At 44.3% G+C, this 18392-nt stretch overlaps 1 protein-coding gene across 4 annotated transcripts in view; it reads left to right on the forward strand.

Annotated features, from left to right (window-relative positions):
• LOC126521667 (cyclin-D-binding Myb-like transcription factor 1) overlaps window positions 1–18392 on the forward strand; it is a 93027-nt gene that overhangs the window by 6217 nt on the left and 68418 nt on the right. For all 4 annotated transcript variants that reach the window (XM_055065802.2, XM_050170392.2, XM_055065803.2 and 1 more), the window contains exons 3-4: window positions 10232–10375; window positions 17026–17081. In XM_055065802.2, coding sequence (XP_054921777.1) covers window positions 10232–10375; window positions 17026–17081 — 200 coding nt within the window. The remainder of the gene's footprint in view (window positions 1–10231; window positions 10376–17025; window positions 17082–18392) is intronic.

Genomic DNA, 18392 nt, shown 5'->3' on the forward strand with positions numbered 1-18392 from the left:
CTTTCTGCCAAATACTCTCCGAAATTTGGTGTTTGTTTGGAAATGAATCGGTAATGATGACAGCAAAGAGCATTGATAACTTCTATGAAACGAAACATTTTATTCACGAAAAGCTGGTCGTCGATTTTTTACACACCCTTGTTTACATACATTATCATCTGCATGCACAACATATCAGTCTCCATTCGAGACCTGTCTGGTACTTGAACGTATCTCAGTTGGGAGAAAGTTCTCTCGACATCACAGCTTCCGTTAGTTAGGCACAGCAATGTCAGTGCAGCATTTGCCAGCCTGGGGTAGCAGTAGAGTCATGTCAATACTCAATGAGTTCAACAGCTTTGTTTGTGGGGCTTGCTTCCAGCAAGTATTTGTTGAACTCATCGGAATCTACATCGTCGGTTATGGACATGAACAGAGGTCGGTTGTCATCAAATGACTGCCCCAACAGACGCTTCTGAAATGGATCCAGGACGGCTCCCAACTTCCGCAAAATTAGCTGGTTTTCGTCTTTGTCTGAGATGTTCCGTTCAACAGTGCTGTGCCATTTTGTGGCGAGTTTCGTGCAGAACTCTTCAAGACATGTTTTTACTAATGTGGTGCTACTCTTGGGTAACATAGACAAAACAGCTCTGGCATGATCGTTCTTACCGATCATCATTGAAAGCTCACCAAGTCTGCTGCAGCTTGACATTTACCAGGTGATCAAAGCTGGGCATCAGAAGTTTTCCGCTTTCAAGCGTTTTATGGGCATATAAAATTAGTGCCGAGTGTGTCTCTCATGAGGATTGCCTTTGCATAAACAATTTCTTTTTCAGAAAGTATCACTCGAATAGCTTCTGCTTTGCTGCTATCATGCAAGCTTTCAACAAGTTGTGTTAACGAGCTCCCTATTTCTATGACAACCACAAGCGCTTTGTAGAACCTTTGCCATCTATTTGGGACAACAGAAGGTAGCTTCTTAACATCAGGTACAAAGAGGTCATTAGAAGCACAAATTTTGGTGTACTTTTGGTAGAGCTTGTTAGCGTGCTTAAATAACACTTCGAACTTGATCACTACGGATTGAACTGTTGACATTCATGGTAAACAAATGACTTGGTCAACACTCACATGAATCAGGTGTGCTAAATCTTTCACGTGCAAGATTTGGATCCCTTCACCTTGACAAATTTCTCGTACCATTTTTTGTGCGTACTATGCTGAGTCTGTCGCTACAGCCACAACGACTTTCCACGTCTTGCCTATAGTCAGGAGAGCCTTGCTGTCTATGCTGGCCACCGTGTAGCTGTTCGAAGCATTTACTTTGTCCACGTTGACCAAAACAACCTGCTTCTTTATGGTTTTTTTAGCTATAGTAGCACAGGAGAGTATAGATGGTAGGCACTCCAGTGATGTCTGGGGCTTCGTTGACGATGACACTCACTTTCACATCTCGCATCATCATGGCAGATTTTCCCCATGTCCTTGCGAAAAGCTTCTTTCAGGTATTTCAGCCGATGTCTTTGTCCTGTTGGCATGGTCTTCGCAGCCTTGCAGTATTTGCGTACGAAGTCCCCCAGAGGTCTGTCCACCTGGTGCATGCTGATTCCACTGTACACTAGGGCACAAACGAAGTCATGGATTATGGCGTTTGCTTCAGTTTCTTTTGCACGTTGTCTACAGGACGTATCAAAGAGCGTCTGCTGATGTTCCCACGTTCTCAGCTTCCTGGGTCAACATCTTGAACTTCTTATGACGAGATGGCGCTAGATGCTCACAAATTCGGTCGTATGGCTTCTGTTGGTGACCATCTCAGTGTTGCAATATTTGCACACTAATGCACGGCTGCCTTCGCTGTCTTTCATTGCAACCTGGTCTTCATGCTGTTTACACCAGTCATACAGCGTCTTTCGTTTTCTTTCCATCTCCACACTGAATTTACCTGTGCCGCGTACTGGAGCCTTATGTTAGCGACGGTGATATTGCGCTCACCAGTCACCAGGGGCGTAGCTAAGGGGGGGCGGGGGGGGGGGGGGGCTTATTGGGCTTCAGCCTCCCCCGAAATTTTTATTTGCTGTGATGCATCGCCGACCAAAACAACCCCCGGCGCCGGAAATCATTTGGATTTTGTCTAGAATTTATTTTTAACGCTCGAAAAGACATTTCGGCGCGAAGATTGTGAACATGGGTTGGATTTAGTGGCAATGCCCATGCACCTGGAGTCACATAAACCAAAGATCCCCATCCGAGCACAGAGTTTCAAGGGCACTTTGATGGCGACCGGGCTCGTCGCGGCATCTCGCAGAGGCCGCGGAAGCTACAGAGCACACGGATTTCAATTGTGAAACTTTATAGGTGTAAAGATCACAAACTTTTGATGTAAAAGGTGCATTGGCATTTCCAAAGTCGTGCTTTACATTTTAAATTCCGGATCTTTGTGGGTTTGATGTTCTTATAAACATTTGATGCCAAAGCTGCATTGACTTTTCTAAAGTCATACATCGAACCATACAACGAGACAAGCCAAATCGACACACTATCAGACAAGTTGACAAAGCACGCAGCGGGGTCCTATGAGACGAAGTGTTGTGGTGGTTCATTTGTGCCATCATGTCACAGAAAAGAATATCAACATTCTTTTCACCTGCGCCAAAGCGTCCAGGTCAAGACACTAAAACCAGCAAAGGTAACCGAGTTCTTATTTATTTTTTCTAGTTTTACTTTTATTCACGAGGACATATTGAACCTCTTCAATTTTCTTGTTCTCGCTACCCACGGGCTGCCAGAGCCAGCCAGAGCGCATGCGTTTTGCACGTGTTGCCCTGACAACCGTGCGGCGCGCTGCATTGTACGTTCGTTTTTCTCTGGCCGAGTGGATTTTGGCCTCGGAGAGTTTTGGACGCTGACTAGTAGATATGAAATAGAAGCAATGGTTGCTCGCCGCCACCATTGTGGGGACTTGAGGGCATCACCAGCATTTCGATGTTACCGCAACGTCTCCGGAAAGTCTTTTATCTTGCCAGTGTAGGATAACGAGCAGCATCCATATGGTTCTCTGTGGAACAAACGTCTCACCCCAGGCAGCACACCAGCAATAAAACAATGGTCCAAGCATGGCCCAATCCTGGCAGAGATTGGTGCCAATCTTCAGCCAATGTTGGCATATTGGTAAAGTGCAACCCAATCCAATGCTGGCCCAGAGTTAAAGCCAAGATTGGACCAATGTTATGCTAATGCAGCAGTCATTGTGCTGCCAGCATAGGACCAGTGTTGAGCCATATCGTTGCCATTATTAATGCCAGCTTTGAGCCAATGCGCTGTGCATGACGAATATTGTAGATACGCTGGCTCTAAGGTACACAGCCATTCTTACTGCGAACCTTTTGCTAGCGGCATTCTTGATAGCAATTGTCCCCATACCGTCTTCCTCAATAGTAGCTAGGAAAGCTAGACGAAAAGATATATCAAGAAGCAGAAGTCCTCTATACTTGCAAATAACAATGAAAGAATACTGAAATCGATTTTACAAGTTTATTTGCGAATACATTTGCACAAACAGGCATTTTCTGTGGAACTAGATGGTTGATGCTCGGTTATGTTCAAACAGTTTATTTACAGGCAGTGCCCTCAGGATAGGAATTGGGCAAGGTGCCGAGAACAGTGGGCTGGCCAAGGGTTTCAGGGCAGGGAGCTGATATCTGGTCATTTAGGATACTCTTATTCTACCATTTTCAGCCTTCTGAGAGAGAGAGGGAGAGATGAAACCTTTATTTGAAGTAACGACTTGTCAGTCGAGGTGGGAGGGTCCCTTATTCCAGGAACCCTCTGGCTTGGATCGCCCTCCGGGCCCAAGCGACGAGTTCGCACTGGTCAACCAGGTCCGGCTTGGAGATTGCAGCCTCCCACGTTTCAGCGAGGAGGTTTGGGTCTGCGTCTGCTGCTATTAGTTGTGTCGCTGTGATGCTTGCTCGAGTGTTCTTGCATTGCAGGAGGAGGTGCCCCAGGGCGTCTGGCACGTTGCAGTGTGGACAGGTGTAGCTGTATAGCGTCGTGTGGAAATAATGCAGTAAGCTTCCGTGGGTAAAGGTGTTGCTCTGGAGTCGCCTGTAGTCGGTGCCTTTGTTTCTTGTTAGTTTTGGATGTGGTGGAGGGTAGAGCCTGCGTCCAAGCTTACAGTGTTTTAGTAGTGCTTGGTAAGTTAACGGTATTTTTCCGTTTCCTCCTCTGATTTGGGTGGGTGGGACCTGTCTAGAATGTCGTGCGGGGAAGCCTGGTTGATGCTTGCGCGAGCCGCGGTGTGTGCCGCTTCATTCCCCTCGAGTCCCTCGTGTCCCGGAACCCACATGATGCAGGTGTAGGGGGGAGGAGTATCGCCATGTTTCAGTAAGTTGATTGCTTTGATGGAGATCCTGCCCTTCATGTAGTTGCGTGCCGCTGTTTGAGAGTTGGTGAAGACCACTATGGCATCCTCGCTTGTATGAGTGGCGAGTGCTATAGCGGCCTCCTCAGCTGTGTCTGCGCGTTTGCCGAGAATTGTTGGCAACGCCAATGTCGTCCCCCTGTAGTCTGTGATGCTGATGGCGAAGGCGTTTCGGCCCGGATACTTGGCTGCGTCCACGTAGCGCACCTGGGGGTCATTTCGGTGCTTGTGCCTGATGGCGTTTACCCTGGCGAGCCATCTGCCTCGATAGTGTTCTGGATGCATGGTCCGAGGGATCTGAAGAACTTGTAGGCATTCTCGCAGCTTCGATGTGATCTTTTCCTTGTGTTTGCCATCATGTTCTAGATTGGTTACGTATCCTGTGCGTCGAAGGATTGCTCGGCCTGTGGTTGTGAGCTTGAGTCTCTCGATCTGGTTGATGAGGTGCGCTTCCGCGAGTTCTTCCCAGGAGTTGTGAACTCCCATGTGAAGCAATCGGTCAGTAGAGGCAGTTGTCGGTAGTCCTAGGGCAAGCTTCGTGGCCTTTCGTATTAGAAGGTTTAGCTTTTGCTTCTCAGCTGTCTTCAGGTTGAGGTAAGGAGTTCCGTATGTACTGCGGCTGTAAAGGAGAGCTTGTACCATTTGCAAAGTGTCGTGCTCTTTGAGGCCATTGCGGCGATTGGCCACCCGTCGTATCAGATGAGCAAGCTGTGCCACGGTGTTGTGTAGCCTGGGGAGTGTGGCGGAGCCGGACTTGTCCTTGTGTATATGGACTCCGCGGACTCGAAGTGAGTCGACGTTCGGTATCGGGACTCCCTGAAGAATGACTTGTGGGTCCAGTGCGTCGTGGCTTGGGGGCCGGCCCCGGGTGCGTGCCCCAAGTACTAACAGCTCGGATTTATCTGGGGCACAGTCATTGGAGGCCGCAGGTGTAGAGGTGCCGTTCGATGATGTTGACCGCCTCCTGAAGACGGGCCTCCTGTTCGCCCATGCTCGCGCCTCTCGTCCACAGTGTGATATCATCTGCATATAGAGCATGGAATATCCCTGGGACGGTGTCTAGAAGGCGGGGAAGTTTGAGGAGGGCCACGTTGAAGAGGAGTGGCGAGACTACCGAACCTTGTGGCGTACCGCTGTTAGGTAAGTGAAATGTCTTGCTCCGGAGGTTGGCAATCCCCACCGTGGCCGTACGGTTGGTGAGGAAAGCGTGCATGTAGGCGTATGTTTTGGCACCGCAGCTGATATCTTCTAGGTTACGGAGAATGGCTTCATGGCTCACGTTATCAAAGGCACGCCCTTTACGTCTAGCGCTAGAATGGAAGACTTGCTGTGTTTGCTCAAATGGTCAAGAATATCTTCCTTTAGCTGGAAGAGGACGTCCTGCGTGGAGAGCATCTGGCAGAAGCCGAACATGGTGTGCGGATAGCGATCGTTTTCCTCGAGATATGTGGTAAGCCGCTCGTTGACCATGTGTTCAAACAGTTTCCCGGCGCAGGACGTAAGGGAGATGGGGCGGAGATTTGTGATGGAGATGGGTTTGTTTCGCTTGGGTATCATGGTTACCTCCGAGTGTTTCCAGACTGTTGGTAGCTCGCCCTTAATCCAGCAGTCGTTATAGTACCGAAGGAGAGCCGTCAACGCCCGAGGGGGTAGCTGTCGAAGGTACTTGTTGGTGACTCTGTCTTTGCCCGGGCTCGTATTGTGTGTTGTCCTAGAGAGGGCCGCCTGCAACTCTGCCTGTGTGAAAGGGCAATCTAGCTCTTCGTTTGGCGCTCCTTGGTACTCCCTGGGTGTGGAAAGGTTGGTGGCAGCGGTTTGCGGGTTAGCTGAGCTGTGTAGCTTCGTCTGAAGCCTGAAGTTGTCTGAAAACTGAGTTTTTTATTTAGGAATGTTCAATTTGCTTACAGCTATCACGAAATGACGGACCTGTTGCTTCCGGCAGCACAAGTGATCGCCGCTGCATCTGCTTACCACTATAATGAACTTTCACGAGGAGAGCACATCGGTGGCGTAAATGGCATAACCAACTCCTTCGTCGCTGCCCAGTCGCCTTTTAAGCGGCAGTGCGCCGGAGCGCCTAGAGCTGTTTGTGCACTGAATGTTGGGGAGCAGTGCAATCACGATGCGTAAGCGGGCATGTCACTTGGTGTTTTGTATTTCGCAGGCATCATGAGTAAGCTGAAATACACTAATATTTAATAGATATATAGAAAGACAGAAACTGTTTATTCGGACATTTTTCAAACCACTCTGCAATTTTCTAATTGGAATTCTTTTCCTAGCTTCGTTACTTCAGAAGTTGGTTTGTTAATCTTGACTAAAAATTAAATTAAGCAAAATAAAAAAATAGCGTGGCACACTACATACAAAAGTCAGCAATATGCACTTGGTTGCGTCGCCTTAGAGTGTATCGGTATATATTTAAGCTCTGGCTAAAGTTAGCTGAAACACCATGTATATAGTGAATTTTGCTTAGATACGTATATTTATTGGGTACTTATGCGTATATTTAAATATCTTGTTGCGAGGTTTTGTGGATACATGCAGTGAACTTTGTTTCCAGAGTCGCTTTTTTGCTTTTTATCAAGCTTTATCTTCATATTTGTGTATTCCATTGTACTTCACATTTCTAATGCATATTTTGCAGAGCTGCTGCTTTTGATACGTGATCTCTGTTGCGACTACAATTTTGGTGCAATTACAATACACAACTGGTGACAGCTGCGCCTGCACAATACATTGGAACGAAGGACAGCGTCACTGAGATTTTTCTCTAGCCGTTACATGTGTACAAAAATATAAACAAGGTTCTTTAATGACAAAATTTCATTAAAATATTTGTCCTCAACTTGTTCATTTCACGGCCCTTACATTTATCATATCAGCGGCATGCACTGTTCTGCTGGTTATGCACTGATATAATTGTAAAGTTCGTGCTATATTTTCTTTCTTATTAAATAGATAAAAAACATGGAAGCATTGATATCAGTTATTTCTGGCACAACGTTTGGGACATAAGAATATAATATATTTTGAAAGAATACATATTTTACTTGTCTTGACAGTGCGTAGTCTCCAAGAATTCGTTTTCAGTATCTTTGGCAATGGCAATGCAGTTATTATTCACATATTTGATCCCTCGACAAATTCTGTGAGAAGGCGAAGCTTCAACGTGAACCCCCCTCCCCCGAACGTGATGTCTGGCTACGCCACTACCAGTCACCCCTGGTAGTGGAAAGTGATGATGGCGATCATGCGTCTCATTGGTTAAAGTTAGCACTCTAAACCAATCAGATGCATGAGTCACTTCATTGCCAGTTCCTTCTCTCCAAGTGGCTGGGGAGCTGTTTGTTAGCAGTGCTTCGAATTTGTTGAGAAAACCTGGAGGAAAACCTAAGAGACCAACCTCCTATCGCTTGCTGGTCACATTCTTTTGTTTTGTCTTTCTCTGCCCCTCACTGAAATGTGGCCCTTTTTTTGAAGCCCTTCAAATCGGAACCATGCCACCATTCTCTTCCATTTCCCTGCCATTTCCCTTCCTTTGTGGGAAGTTTAAAGGGGATATCACAAGCTGTGAGGAGCATGGGGGATGCAGAACACTTCATTGCTTTAACACCCAAACCCTCTCGACCACGGCTAGCTTAGCAGGACTCTTTGAGGAACTATCAGACATTGTTTGGGATATCATCGGCCTTAGTTAGATCAGAAGAACTACTAGATAAGAAGCAATACGTTGTAGGATTTGTAATCCATAATGACATAGCAGGATAACATTGACGAATTCTACAGCATTAATGAGACGGTAGCTGTAGTCGTAATCAAACTTAATAAGAGGTATAGATTAAAGGTAGTACAAGCCTACGCTCCAACATGCAGTCACGATGATGAGGAAGTAGATCAGTTTTATGAAGATGTTGAATTAGCGATGAGAAAAGTGCAAACTCAGTATACTGTAGTAATGGGCGACTTCAGTGCAAAGGTGGGAATAAAGCAGGCTGGTGAACAAGGAATTGGCAACTATGGCGTGAATTCTAGGAACGCTAGAGGAGAGAGGCTGGTAGAATTCGCAGAAAGGAATAAGCTTTGAATAATGAACACCTTTTTCAGAAAGCGTAGCAACAGAAAGTTGACCTGGAAAAGCGCTAATGGTGAAACAAGAAATGAAATTGACTTCATACTTTCTGCTGATCCCAGTATAGTGCAGGATGCAGAAGTGATAGGTAGGGTAAAGCGCAGTGATCATAGGTTAGTGAGGGCTAGGATTCACCTCAATTTGAACAAAGAAAGAGTAAAATTGGTCAAGAAGAAAACAGGTCAACTTAGAGGTAGTAAGGGTAAAAGCAGACAAATTTAGGCTGGTACTTGCAAACAAATATGCAGCCTTAGAACAGAGAGATGATGATGATGACATAGAGGTAATGAATGAAACTGTAACGAAGCTGGCTTCAGGGGCAGCAAGTGAAGTGGGACGCAAGGCACCAAGGCAACAAGTAGGCAAGCTCTCCCAAGTAACAAAGGACCTAATAAAGAAACAACAAAAAATGAGTGTCCAACTCAAGAGATAAGATAGAATTTGCAGAACTGTCAAAACTGATCAACAAGGCAAAAATAAGTGATATTCGAAACTATAACTTGAAAAAGACTGAAGAAGCTGCAAGTGGACACAGCCTGAAATCAGTGAGAAAGAAACTTGGCATAGGACAAACCAAGATATATGCACTGAATGATGAGCAGGGTAATATCATTAGCAATCTCGAAGATATAGTAAAAGCAGCGGAAGAATTCTACACTGACCTGTACAGTACCCAGAGAAGTCAGGCTACCTCCATTAGAAACAGTCATGAACAGGATGCAGAAACTCCTCCTATAACTAGCGATGAGGTCAGAAGGGCCTTGCAAGACATGAAACAAGGAAAAGCAGCAGGAGAAGATGGAATAACAGTCGATTTAATCAAAGATGGAGGAGACATAATGCTTGAAACGCTTCAAGCCCTTTATATGAAATGTCTCACGACTCTAAGGGTCTCAGAGGACTGGAAGAATGCTAACATTATACTAATCCACAAAAAGGGAGACGTTCAAGAATTGAAAAATTATAGGCCCATTAGCTTACTTCCAGTATTGTATAAAATATTCACCGAGATAATTTCCAATAGAATAAGGGCAACACTTCAGTCAACCAAGGGAACAGGGTGGCTTCAGGAACGGATACTCTACGATGGATCACATCCATGTCATTAATCAGGTTATTGAGAAATCCGCAGGGTATAATAAGCCTCTCTATATGGCTTTCATAGATTATGAAAAGGCATTTGATTTAGTAGAGGTACCAACAGTCATAGCAGCATTATGCTGCCCAAGCAGAGGCTCAGTGTTGCTGCCGAGTTGCTGCTGCCTGTAGTTGAGAATCAAATTCTTTGCCACAATATATAAAAAATTCAAAACGCCTAGACATGTGCGCTCAAGATTCACGTTATGGAGTATCATAATCATCGGTGAATTTGTTTCTGTTGTCTCTCAGAATGCGCAAAAATGAAGGTGCTGTCTTAAAGAGGGCAGCGATCAGAAGGTCCAGGCAAGCAAATCATGAAGCTCAGATGCTTTCTACACAGCCTTCTCGTGCAATATAATTACTGTTTGAATATGTGTACAGCCCATGAACTAGGAATAAACGTCTCCAAGGAGAGAAAGTATGTCAGTAAGCTAATTGTACAAAAGATTAGGATGCAATCCATCGACAGCTTTGGTTAACGGTCTATTTGAAAAGAAACAATAGTCCTGCAAACTCTTGCATTTTAATGACAGGACTGCATCTGTTGCATCTTATGACAGGTGACTCACTGTCGGCAATTGAGAGCCTAGACTCACCGGGCAGCAGCAGCCAAGAAATGGCCCCTTCCTATTTCTTGGCTCCATGTGGTGATGAAGAAAAGCTCACTTTTTCCCAGCAGCCCACACTCTTTCTGGCAGCTCAAGGTGAGTACGTCAAATTTAGAAAGAGCGCTCTTAGCAAATAAACTTCTTGTCCCAATGTATAGTTGCATGTGAGGAAGGCCCATCACTCCCCTGCCCTTTGTGCACTGAGTGAACTTCAGCAGCATTACCAGAATGCAGTAGGTGGTTTAAATTAACAATGCAGTGGTTGGAAGCTTAACTCATAACTCGTGTAAAGTTACGCTATTGTTTTTGTGAGATCTTCAATTGTACTAGCTCCTAAACTGCGCCTCAAATATTGTGCATGCTTCAGATACCAATCTGCATAGGTTATTTGACTGGCACATCACAATGGTCCTGAGGTTGTTCGATATGGCGTTCTGGAAAAAAATGCTAGAATTCATTAAATCATACCTATCTTGTAGAAGATAATACATATCCATTAGTAACAGACACTCATCCGTTTTGCCACTTGGCTTCGTTGCTTTTGGAGTCGCCTCTCTGGAGGCCTTGTAATCTTTCAGGTGTGGATTGCACATGTGTTGCTGATAGCAGGACAGCACGACAGTAATAAAAGATTGTCAGTTTGACCTGACGACGAAGCATTGAAAGCGCTAACAAGGTTTAGCTTTGTGCTGAAGACATCTCAGAAGGCTGGCGGGATGAGGAGTGTGCCAGTGGCATTGCAGATGTTGCACCTTCATGGTGCATGAGATGAGACTGAAGGAAAAACGTCGGTGCTGGTCAGCATCTAAAGAAAGGATGACGTAAACTTGGCTTGACATTCACCATAGTGTAGCATGCACACAGCCGCTGAGCAGGATTGCTCATGTGTGTGCACAATGCTCATGCCAGCAGTGGAAGTGAGAACACTGCCCTGACTCGGTCAGAGTTGATTGTGTCTAGCGCGGCAGTGCATCCACGTGGCTTCGTTGCTTTTGAAGTCGAATGAACTTCGCCTCTCTGGAGGCCTTCTGATCCTACATGTGCACGTGCACATGCGTTGCTGACAGCAGCACAGCATGACACCAACACCAATAGTGATGGTAGAAATGCGCATCGAGTGTCCATATAATTGCTTTTGCAATCAGCGATGCATTGTCACCTACTGCCCGTGTACTTCGAGTTGCAAACCTGGCTGAATAAAAGGCGTATACTGGTAGTAATGTTTATTTAGTTTCACACACAGGGTACTTATAGATCTACCTTTTTTGTTTTAATCGTCGTGGTTCATAGTAAAGCGGTGTTCTAGAGTTAGTTTTGTTGTCCCTCAGTGACATGATAAACAGTAGACTTCTTAAATTTAAAGAAAACTCCTCAAGGAAAATGATGTGATGTGCGTTATTCCTTATGCTGACTGTTACATGTGTACATTGGTGAAACTGGTGACTTCAAAAGATGGCCAAAAAGCATGACTATGATGTAAGGAAGGGACATGTGAAATATTGCTTTAGTAGAGTATGCTGCAACCAAGGGACTCATTACAGACTGGAGGAAGCATGTTATTGCCAAGGAAAGAAGGCCATTACACCACCTTTATCTGGAGTCTCTGGTGATAGGCTACACCGAATACACTGAATAGGAGTTATGGCAATCTCCCATCTATATGTTCACATCTATTTAAGTGAGTTACTCAAGCATCTTTGTATTTGGAAACAAGGCTTCCATGCAAGAGCTGAAATGTCATGTTCTGTCATTAACCCCATAATTGTTTTATTATTGTGACCAAAAGTGACATAGCTTATTTTGCTGTTTCTATGGTTTAGTTGTTTATTTATTTTTTCAAGTCAAGTTTATCTCCAACAACACCGAGTCAGAGGTTCTTGGGCAAAAAGATGTCACAGACATCTTGAGAGTGCCCAAGGAACCATTAAATAGCAGCAGGCAGATAGCAAAAATAATCACCTGAAACACTGTACAAGGACGTGCCAAAATGTAGGCATGAAATATAATTCACGCAATCATCATCATCATCATCATCATCAGCCTGGTTACGCCCACTGCAGGGCAAAGGCCTCTCCCATACTTCTCCAACAACCCCGGTCATGTACTAATTGTGGCCCTGCAAACTTCTTAATCTCATCCACCCACCTAACTTTCTGCCGCCCACCTAACTTTCTGCCGCCCCCTGCTACGCTTCCCTTCCCTTGGGAACCAGTCCGTAACCCTTAATGACCATCGGTTATCTTCCCTCCTCATTACATGTCCTGCCCATGCCCATTTCTTTTTCTTGATTTCAACTAAGATGTCATTAACTCGCGTTTGTTCCCTCACCCAATCTGCTCTTTTCTTATCCCTTAACATTACACCTATCATTCTTCTTTCCATAGCTCGTTGCGTCGTCCTCAATTTAAGTAGAACCCTTTTCGTAAGCCTCCAGGTTTCTGCCCCGTAGGTGAGTACTGGTAAGACACAGCTATTATATACTGGATGGAACTAGATTTGATAACCTGTACAGGCAGCCTACAGTTTTGCCAAATTCAGAAGCAAGCTTTGACACATGGGTATTCCACAACATGTTTTCCTCGAACCAAACACCTAAAAATTTTTGCTTGCAAATGCACTCTAATGTTGTGCCTTGAAAGAAGAATTTCAGATTAATGCATGGTTTGTTCGTAGGCCTAAAAACAGCATATTTCGTTTTACTTTCATTTAATGCAAGTTTGTTCTCATGTAGCCACACCTCCAAATGCCTTAAATAATTGGTTACAGTAACTTTGAGAATGTTCATTGATTCAGCGCTAAAAAAGGCATTCGCATCATCTGGATGCATAACTAGTTTTTCTGTGTAAGGGATATTACATATATCATTAATATAAACTATATATAATAAAGGTCCTAAGATCGAGCCTTGTGGAACCCCTTGCTTAAGTTCAGTTTCTCCAGACGTTAAGCTTCCAACTTTAACATATTGTTTTCTGGCAGATAATTTTTAATAAGTTCAAGAGCAACACCGCCTATTTCGTAGTCAAATAATTTTTGTTCTAGGATATCATGTTTTATACTATCAAAAGCCTTTCTCAGATCAAGAAACAAACCAACTGTATACAGTCCTTTTCAAAATTGTTTAGTATCTCTTCCTTTACGTTTAATAGGGCTTAAAAGGGATAAAAGAAAGGAAGACAGTGAAGTGCGCTTCACTGTCTTCCTTTCTTCTGTCCCTTTTCAAGAAATGTATTTTGCGCCACAATGTATACCTAGGAAATCTAAGCACCAACTTGCCCAAGGAGAAGTCCTTTTGGAATAGCTGAGTTGTTTCTTTATACAACAAGTTTACATGGTGCCACAGCCACCACTGAGCTGTAGTGATAGGAAGCATCAGCTGATGACACAACAAAAACTGTGCAGGGAGATTTGGACTTAAAAGTACATATGGCAGCTCTAGACACCCTCTGTAATATCGCAAAAATGATAAGAAAGAGGGAAAAAAAAATCTCAGTGCCCTTTTACTCTCTGAAGAAGGATGACCAGCGAAGCTGTGTATGTGAACCCCTTAATGGTGAACTGCACCTCTGCCGCGGGTCGGCCCGGCATTGCACTATCTTTGGGATCGACCCACGTAGGGGAAGTGCTTAATGCCTGCTTCACCTCCACCGCGGGTCGGCCCGGCATTGCACTATCTTCTGGATCAGCCCACGTGTAGGGAGTTCTTTTGCTTATGACACTAAAATTTTCTTGGACGGTAGAGGTATATAGCTTTGCTGTAAAAAAGAAGGAAAGTGCTTGGCAGGTTGAGTAGGCAGGTGCTTTGACAAGCAGCACTAGCCTGTCTTGCCAGCAAAGATAGCACAAAACTAGGCACAACAATCTTTGCGCTCTTGCTAGAAGATGGCACTGTGAAGTAAGCAAGCTATAGTGAGCTGTAAGCTTTAGCAATGGAAAGTAGAACTGACGAACTCATTGAAGAATGAGCACAAGCACAATGATGAAACCTGTGGAGCTAGCAGGAAGTCTTGCACTAATACAGTCAAAAGCCGATGAAATGAAGTAAACTTCAGCGCAAGAGCGCATACCAGCACTTCCTTTCTTTTCATATTGAGCAAGACTGTGCATTCTGCGTGTCCATGCATTTGCACGCTGATTGGCTGTGCTGGGCACAAATGGGTTGTAGCCTTTTTCTATTGATCCTTCTGTGCATTTGAAGCAGCATTTGTTGCAATGTTACAGAATGTTCGCGATGAGTGTAGGCAGCACAGGAAAATCAAGGGACTGGGAGTTCTCCCTTGACGAAAAGTTGAAAATTGCCAACCACTGTCGCAAGTGGCTGCAGCTACAAAATTTCTTGTACAAAGTGTGCACATGAAAATTAGCAACTTCTTTTACAAGTACCTTTTGAATTGACGTCAAATGCATATTTTGTTTCACTCAACGTACATAGCCTGCTTTATTGCGAGCAGTACAGTGGGCAATCTTTACAACAAAGTGACCTGCGTAATGAAGGATTTTGGAGATCCCAGACACTTCGTTATTGGCGGCGAGGAGTTACGGAGTCGCCATCTATCGGAAGCGCCTCGCTGGCGTAGTATGAGGGATCACGCAGCGCACTCCTCATAGGTTTTGCTGTCAGTGCTCACTGAAAACACCATGCGGGAGCTCTCCTGGACATTTCTGTAAGCACTTTCGAAACGAGAGAAGTGTTTTACTGTCTAAATAATAATCTTGGGCAAACTGAAAGCACAGAATCATTTACAGACGCTCTATCTTTACCGAATACGTACAGTGAACGCCACTGCGCGCGGTAGCCGCGATGGAGTCTCCCGAACCAGCTTCTTGCATGAAAGGTAGGCAAACACTGAGAGCAAACTATGTGAAATATGTTATTATGGTCTTTGTATAACTAAATGGAGCGTAATAGAATGAAGCCTCAATGCAGCGATCGCACAGGTTTGCAGCGACTGACTGCACGTCTGCATGCTTGTCCACGCAGTTTCGCTTTCGCCGCGTGTGCATTTTCGCACCGTGCCACGAGCTTTAGGCCGCAGAATATGAGCAATTGACAGTATACAAGCAACCATTGTTGCGTGGGCGCTATCAGAGCTGTTCAATAATAATTTCATTGTAGAGACTTCGACGCCTACGGGGACTGTGATATGTGCCGTCGCGACGATTCAATATTTTTTTTTTTTTTCAAAATTCTTTGACGTTTCAATATTATTTTTCGAGTTGCGTCGCACTGTATGTTTATCGGTGTTCTCAGCGTGTGATTCCCCACTGCTTATTTTTTTGTAATCCAGTGCATTATTTCATAACACAAACATGACCATATGCCATACTTTTTTTTTAATGTGCTTCTTACCACTCCCTTTCCACTCCAGTGAACTTGCCAGCATCTATAGCATCGACAAGTTCATAGACCAAACCGTCATGACAGTCGGGCAGCGGACTCGGGCAAGCGTCTCAGTGTGCGTTTTCCGAACATCATAGTCCCGGTGCCGTAGCAGAATATCCTCGTGACTGTGCTTGCTGCATACTCGATTTGTAGTCGATGGCTGTCTGCCGGTTTTATGTTTCGCGAGCCAAGCTTCACACAGCTTCTTGTCCTGCGGCTGCGTATGAATAAGGCTGACACCGGGCTTCGTTGCGTACGTCCGGCACTGCGGCACCGAGCAGTAGCCTACCATGTTGCGCGCCTTCAAAGGCAGCCACTACCTATTGTAGTACTTTCAATCGTTTTAAAGGAGACACTCGAAGCGGGAAAATCTCGCCACTAAATGAGGACCGCAGCTTACGAGGGAATTTAAACTCTCGTTTTCAGCTCGCTTCGGCGCTCCCAAAGCAGCCGACGGTGGCGCCAGCTTTTCTAGTGGTGGAGCTCGAGGCCAATAAAGCCCTCTGACTGTCTGTATTGAAATGTGCAAAACTATATGCAGTGGACTATGAAAATGTAATTATTTCTGCCCAGTGCTGTGCGTCTCGCCATATAGCAAGCACAGAACATGTAATGTGTTCAGCACTTTTCTCTGTCTTCTGCAGATAAAGGTTGAACTGTTGGGGTGGCATCATGCTATGTGTAAGCAGCGTAAATTCAATTTTTCCTGTAAGAGTTACTGTCCCTTTTCTTTTGTTTTGGCATTTCTAGCTTTGAAGAGCTTCAATTACTGTGTGGTTGTCCAGGTTAGTGCGTGAAAGGTTGCGCTGGCCTCAGTTTACTGTATCTGGTTCTTGTTTGCAATGCTTATCTAATAAATAAGTTGCTGTAGGTAACAGTCACATACATGTAGAGGTCTGTAGATTCCTGATTGTGCAATCTTGCATCTCTTTGTTCTTGATACTAGTGCAAAATTCTTGAGTAAGATGAAACTTAAATTTAAAGTTTGAAGGTTTAATTATATTAATGAACAGATGCTGGATGAAATTTGCATGATTTCAAAATTGTGTAAAATATTTTTTTCATAATGCATAGTCCACATTATTTGTTGTATTTTTGAACAAACATTTTTGCAAGGATCTGTGCGAGTAACCTAAGCATATCTCGGAGAAAGCCCTTTATAGTGAATACATTGAACTCGGTTCTACATTCATAACATGAATTCTTTCGCTATCTCCTAAAGTCTTCACCTATGTGCATGCTTCGTGTGCTTGTTAATTAAATGATGATTATGCTGTGTTGATTTGGCTATATTATACATATTCAGTCTGTTCCTATTATCATCTTGCGTTCGCAATCTCTATTGCTGGACTCTTGCTTTCAGGTGAAAACAGCATCCTGCCGTTGGAGCCAGGTGTTCCACTCATCAACTTTAATGAGGTAAGCATGAGCTACTTGGTGCGACTTTATTCAGAAAACACTCACACTGACCTGTACCATGTCACGTGTCAGCCATGGCAGAGTGAGCTGTGATTAGGGTTAACTTTTAAGTTTTTGTGAACATCCCCTCAGTAGCACACTACAGGGACCAGAAAAGGAGAGGTCTAAATGCTCCATTTGTCGAGGCCTAAGTTAGCACTGCCTCATATTTTGTAGAGGATTTTAAGACATCCTTCGATGACACTGTTTCCTGGTTATTAGTCCTTGTGATTTTAATAACATGTCTCTGAAATTCATTTTTTAAGCCACTACATCCTGCTCCTGCTGTCCATTGAAAAAGCTAACTGGGAGGGGCTCTGCTATACTTCACAAGCCTTGATTAGCTCACCAGTGCAAGCTAGCACATGAAACATGCAGCGTGTTTCCGTTTCTCATTTCCTGAAATTCGCAGTACATTTTTTTTTACAGAAGCAAAGGATGAGATTGTTAAGACAAAAAAAATGTTTCTTTTTTCATTGAGTGTACACAATATTGCACAAGGCATCTTAATGCTCACGAAACCGGCATAGTCATTTTAGTCGTGAAGTGGGAAAAAGCAGCTCCACTTTTTTGGTGAAGCACAGTAGCACATGGCACTTAATGCAAAGAGATTTAGACCAGCCATTGCATCTTTCACAATTCCATCTGGACGAATCTACTTGCTCCCTGAGCTTTATGCCAGTGCTCAACAGCATTATACTGGGCATCTATGTTGAGCTGCTGAATGCATCTTATCTTAGAGAAGTTCAGGTGGCAGGTCTTGAATCTCATCTGATCATTTTCCATGGTTACTTGTGCTTGGCACAGATGTAATGAGTGCCTCTGCAATCTGTAGTTAGATGTGCATCAAGTCTAGAAGCTTTGTCCTCTGTCCATCTGAATAATCCTTGATATACAATAAAGAGCCTTCCTATTTCTTGAGATGTTCTGACATTTAGAAATGTCTCGATGCTGTGACCGTTTGCCCTGCGATGTACTCAAAAACAGATTCGGGCACTTACCTTTCAAAGTAGTTGTATGGAATGCAGGATTCATTTTGCTGTCAGTGAGAACTCTGGCTTAGGCGGAGGAAAATATTGTTTCCTTCTCTATTGGAACTTCATCTGAACATTGTCAGGTCTTTTTTTTAGTAATGAATCTGGCAGCTTGTTTTCAGCTTTGCAGGCAGAATGCTGGGAATTGAGTCTTTCTTGGCCAACCTCATCTTCGTCACTTACCTAAATCTCATAGGTTACCAGAAGTAAAGTCTTCTATCAGTGTCATTTAGTATCA

This window comes from Dermacentor andersoni, chromosome 6 (genome assembly GCF_023375885.2).
Source record: "Dermacentor andersoni chromosome 6, qqDerAnde1_hic_scaffold, whole genome shotgun sequence".
Lineage (NCBI taxonomy): Eukaryota > Metazoa > Arthropoda > Arachnida > Ixodida > Ixodidae > Dermacentor > Dermacentor andersoni.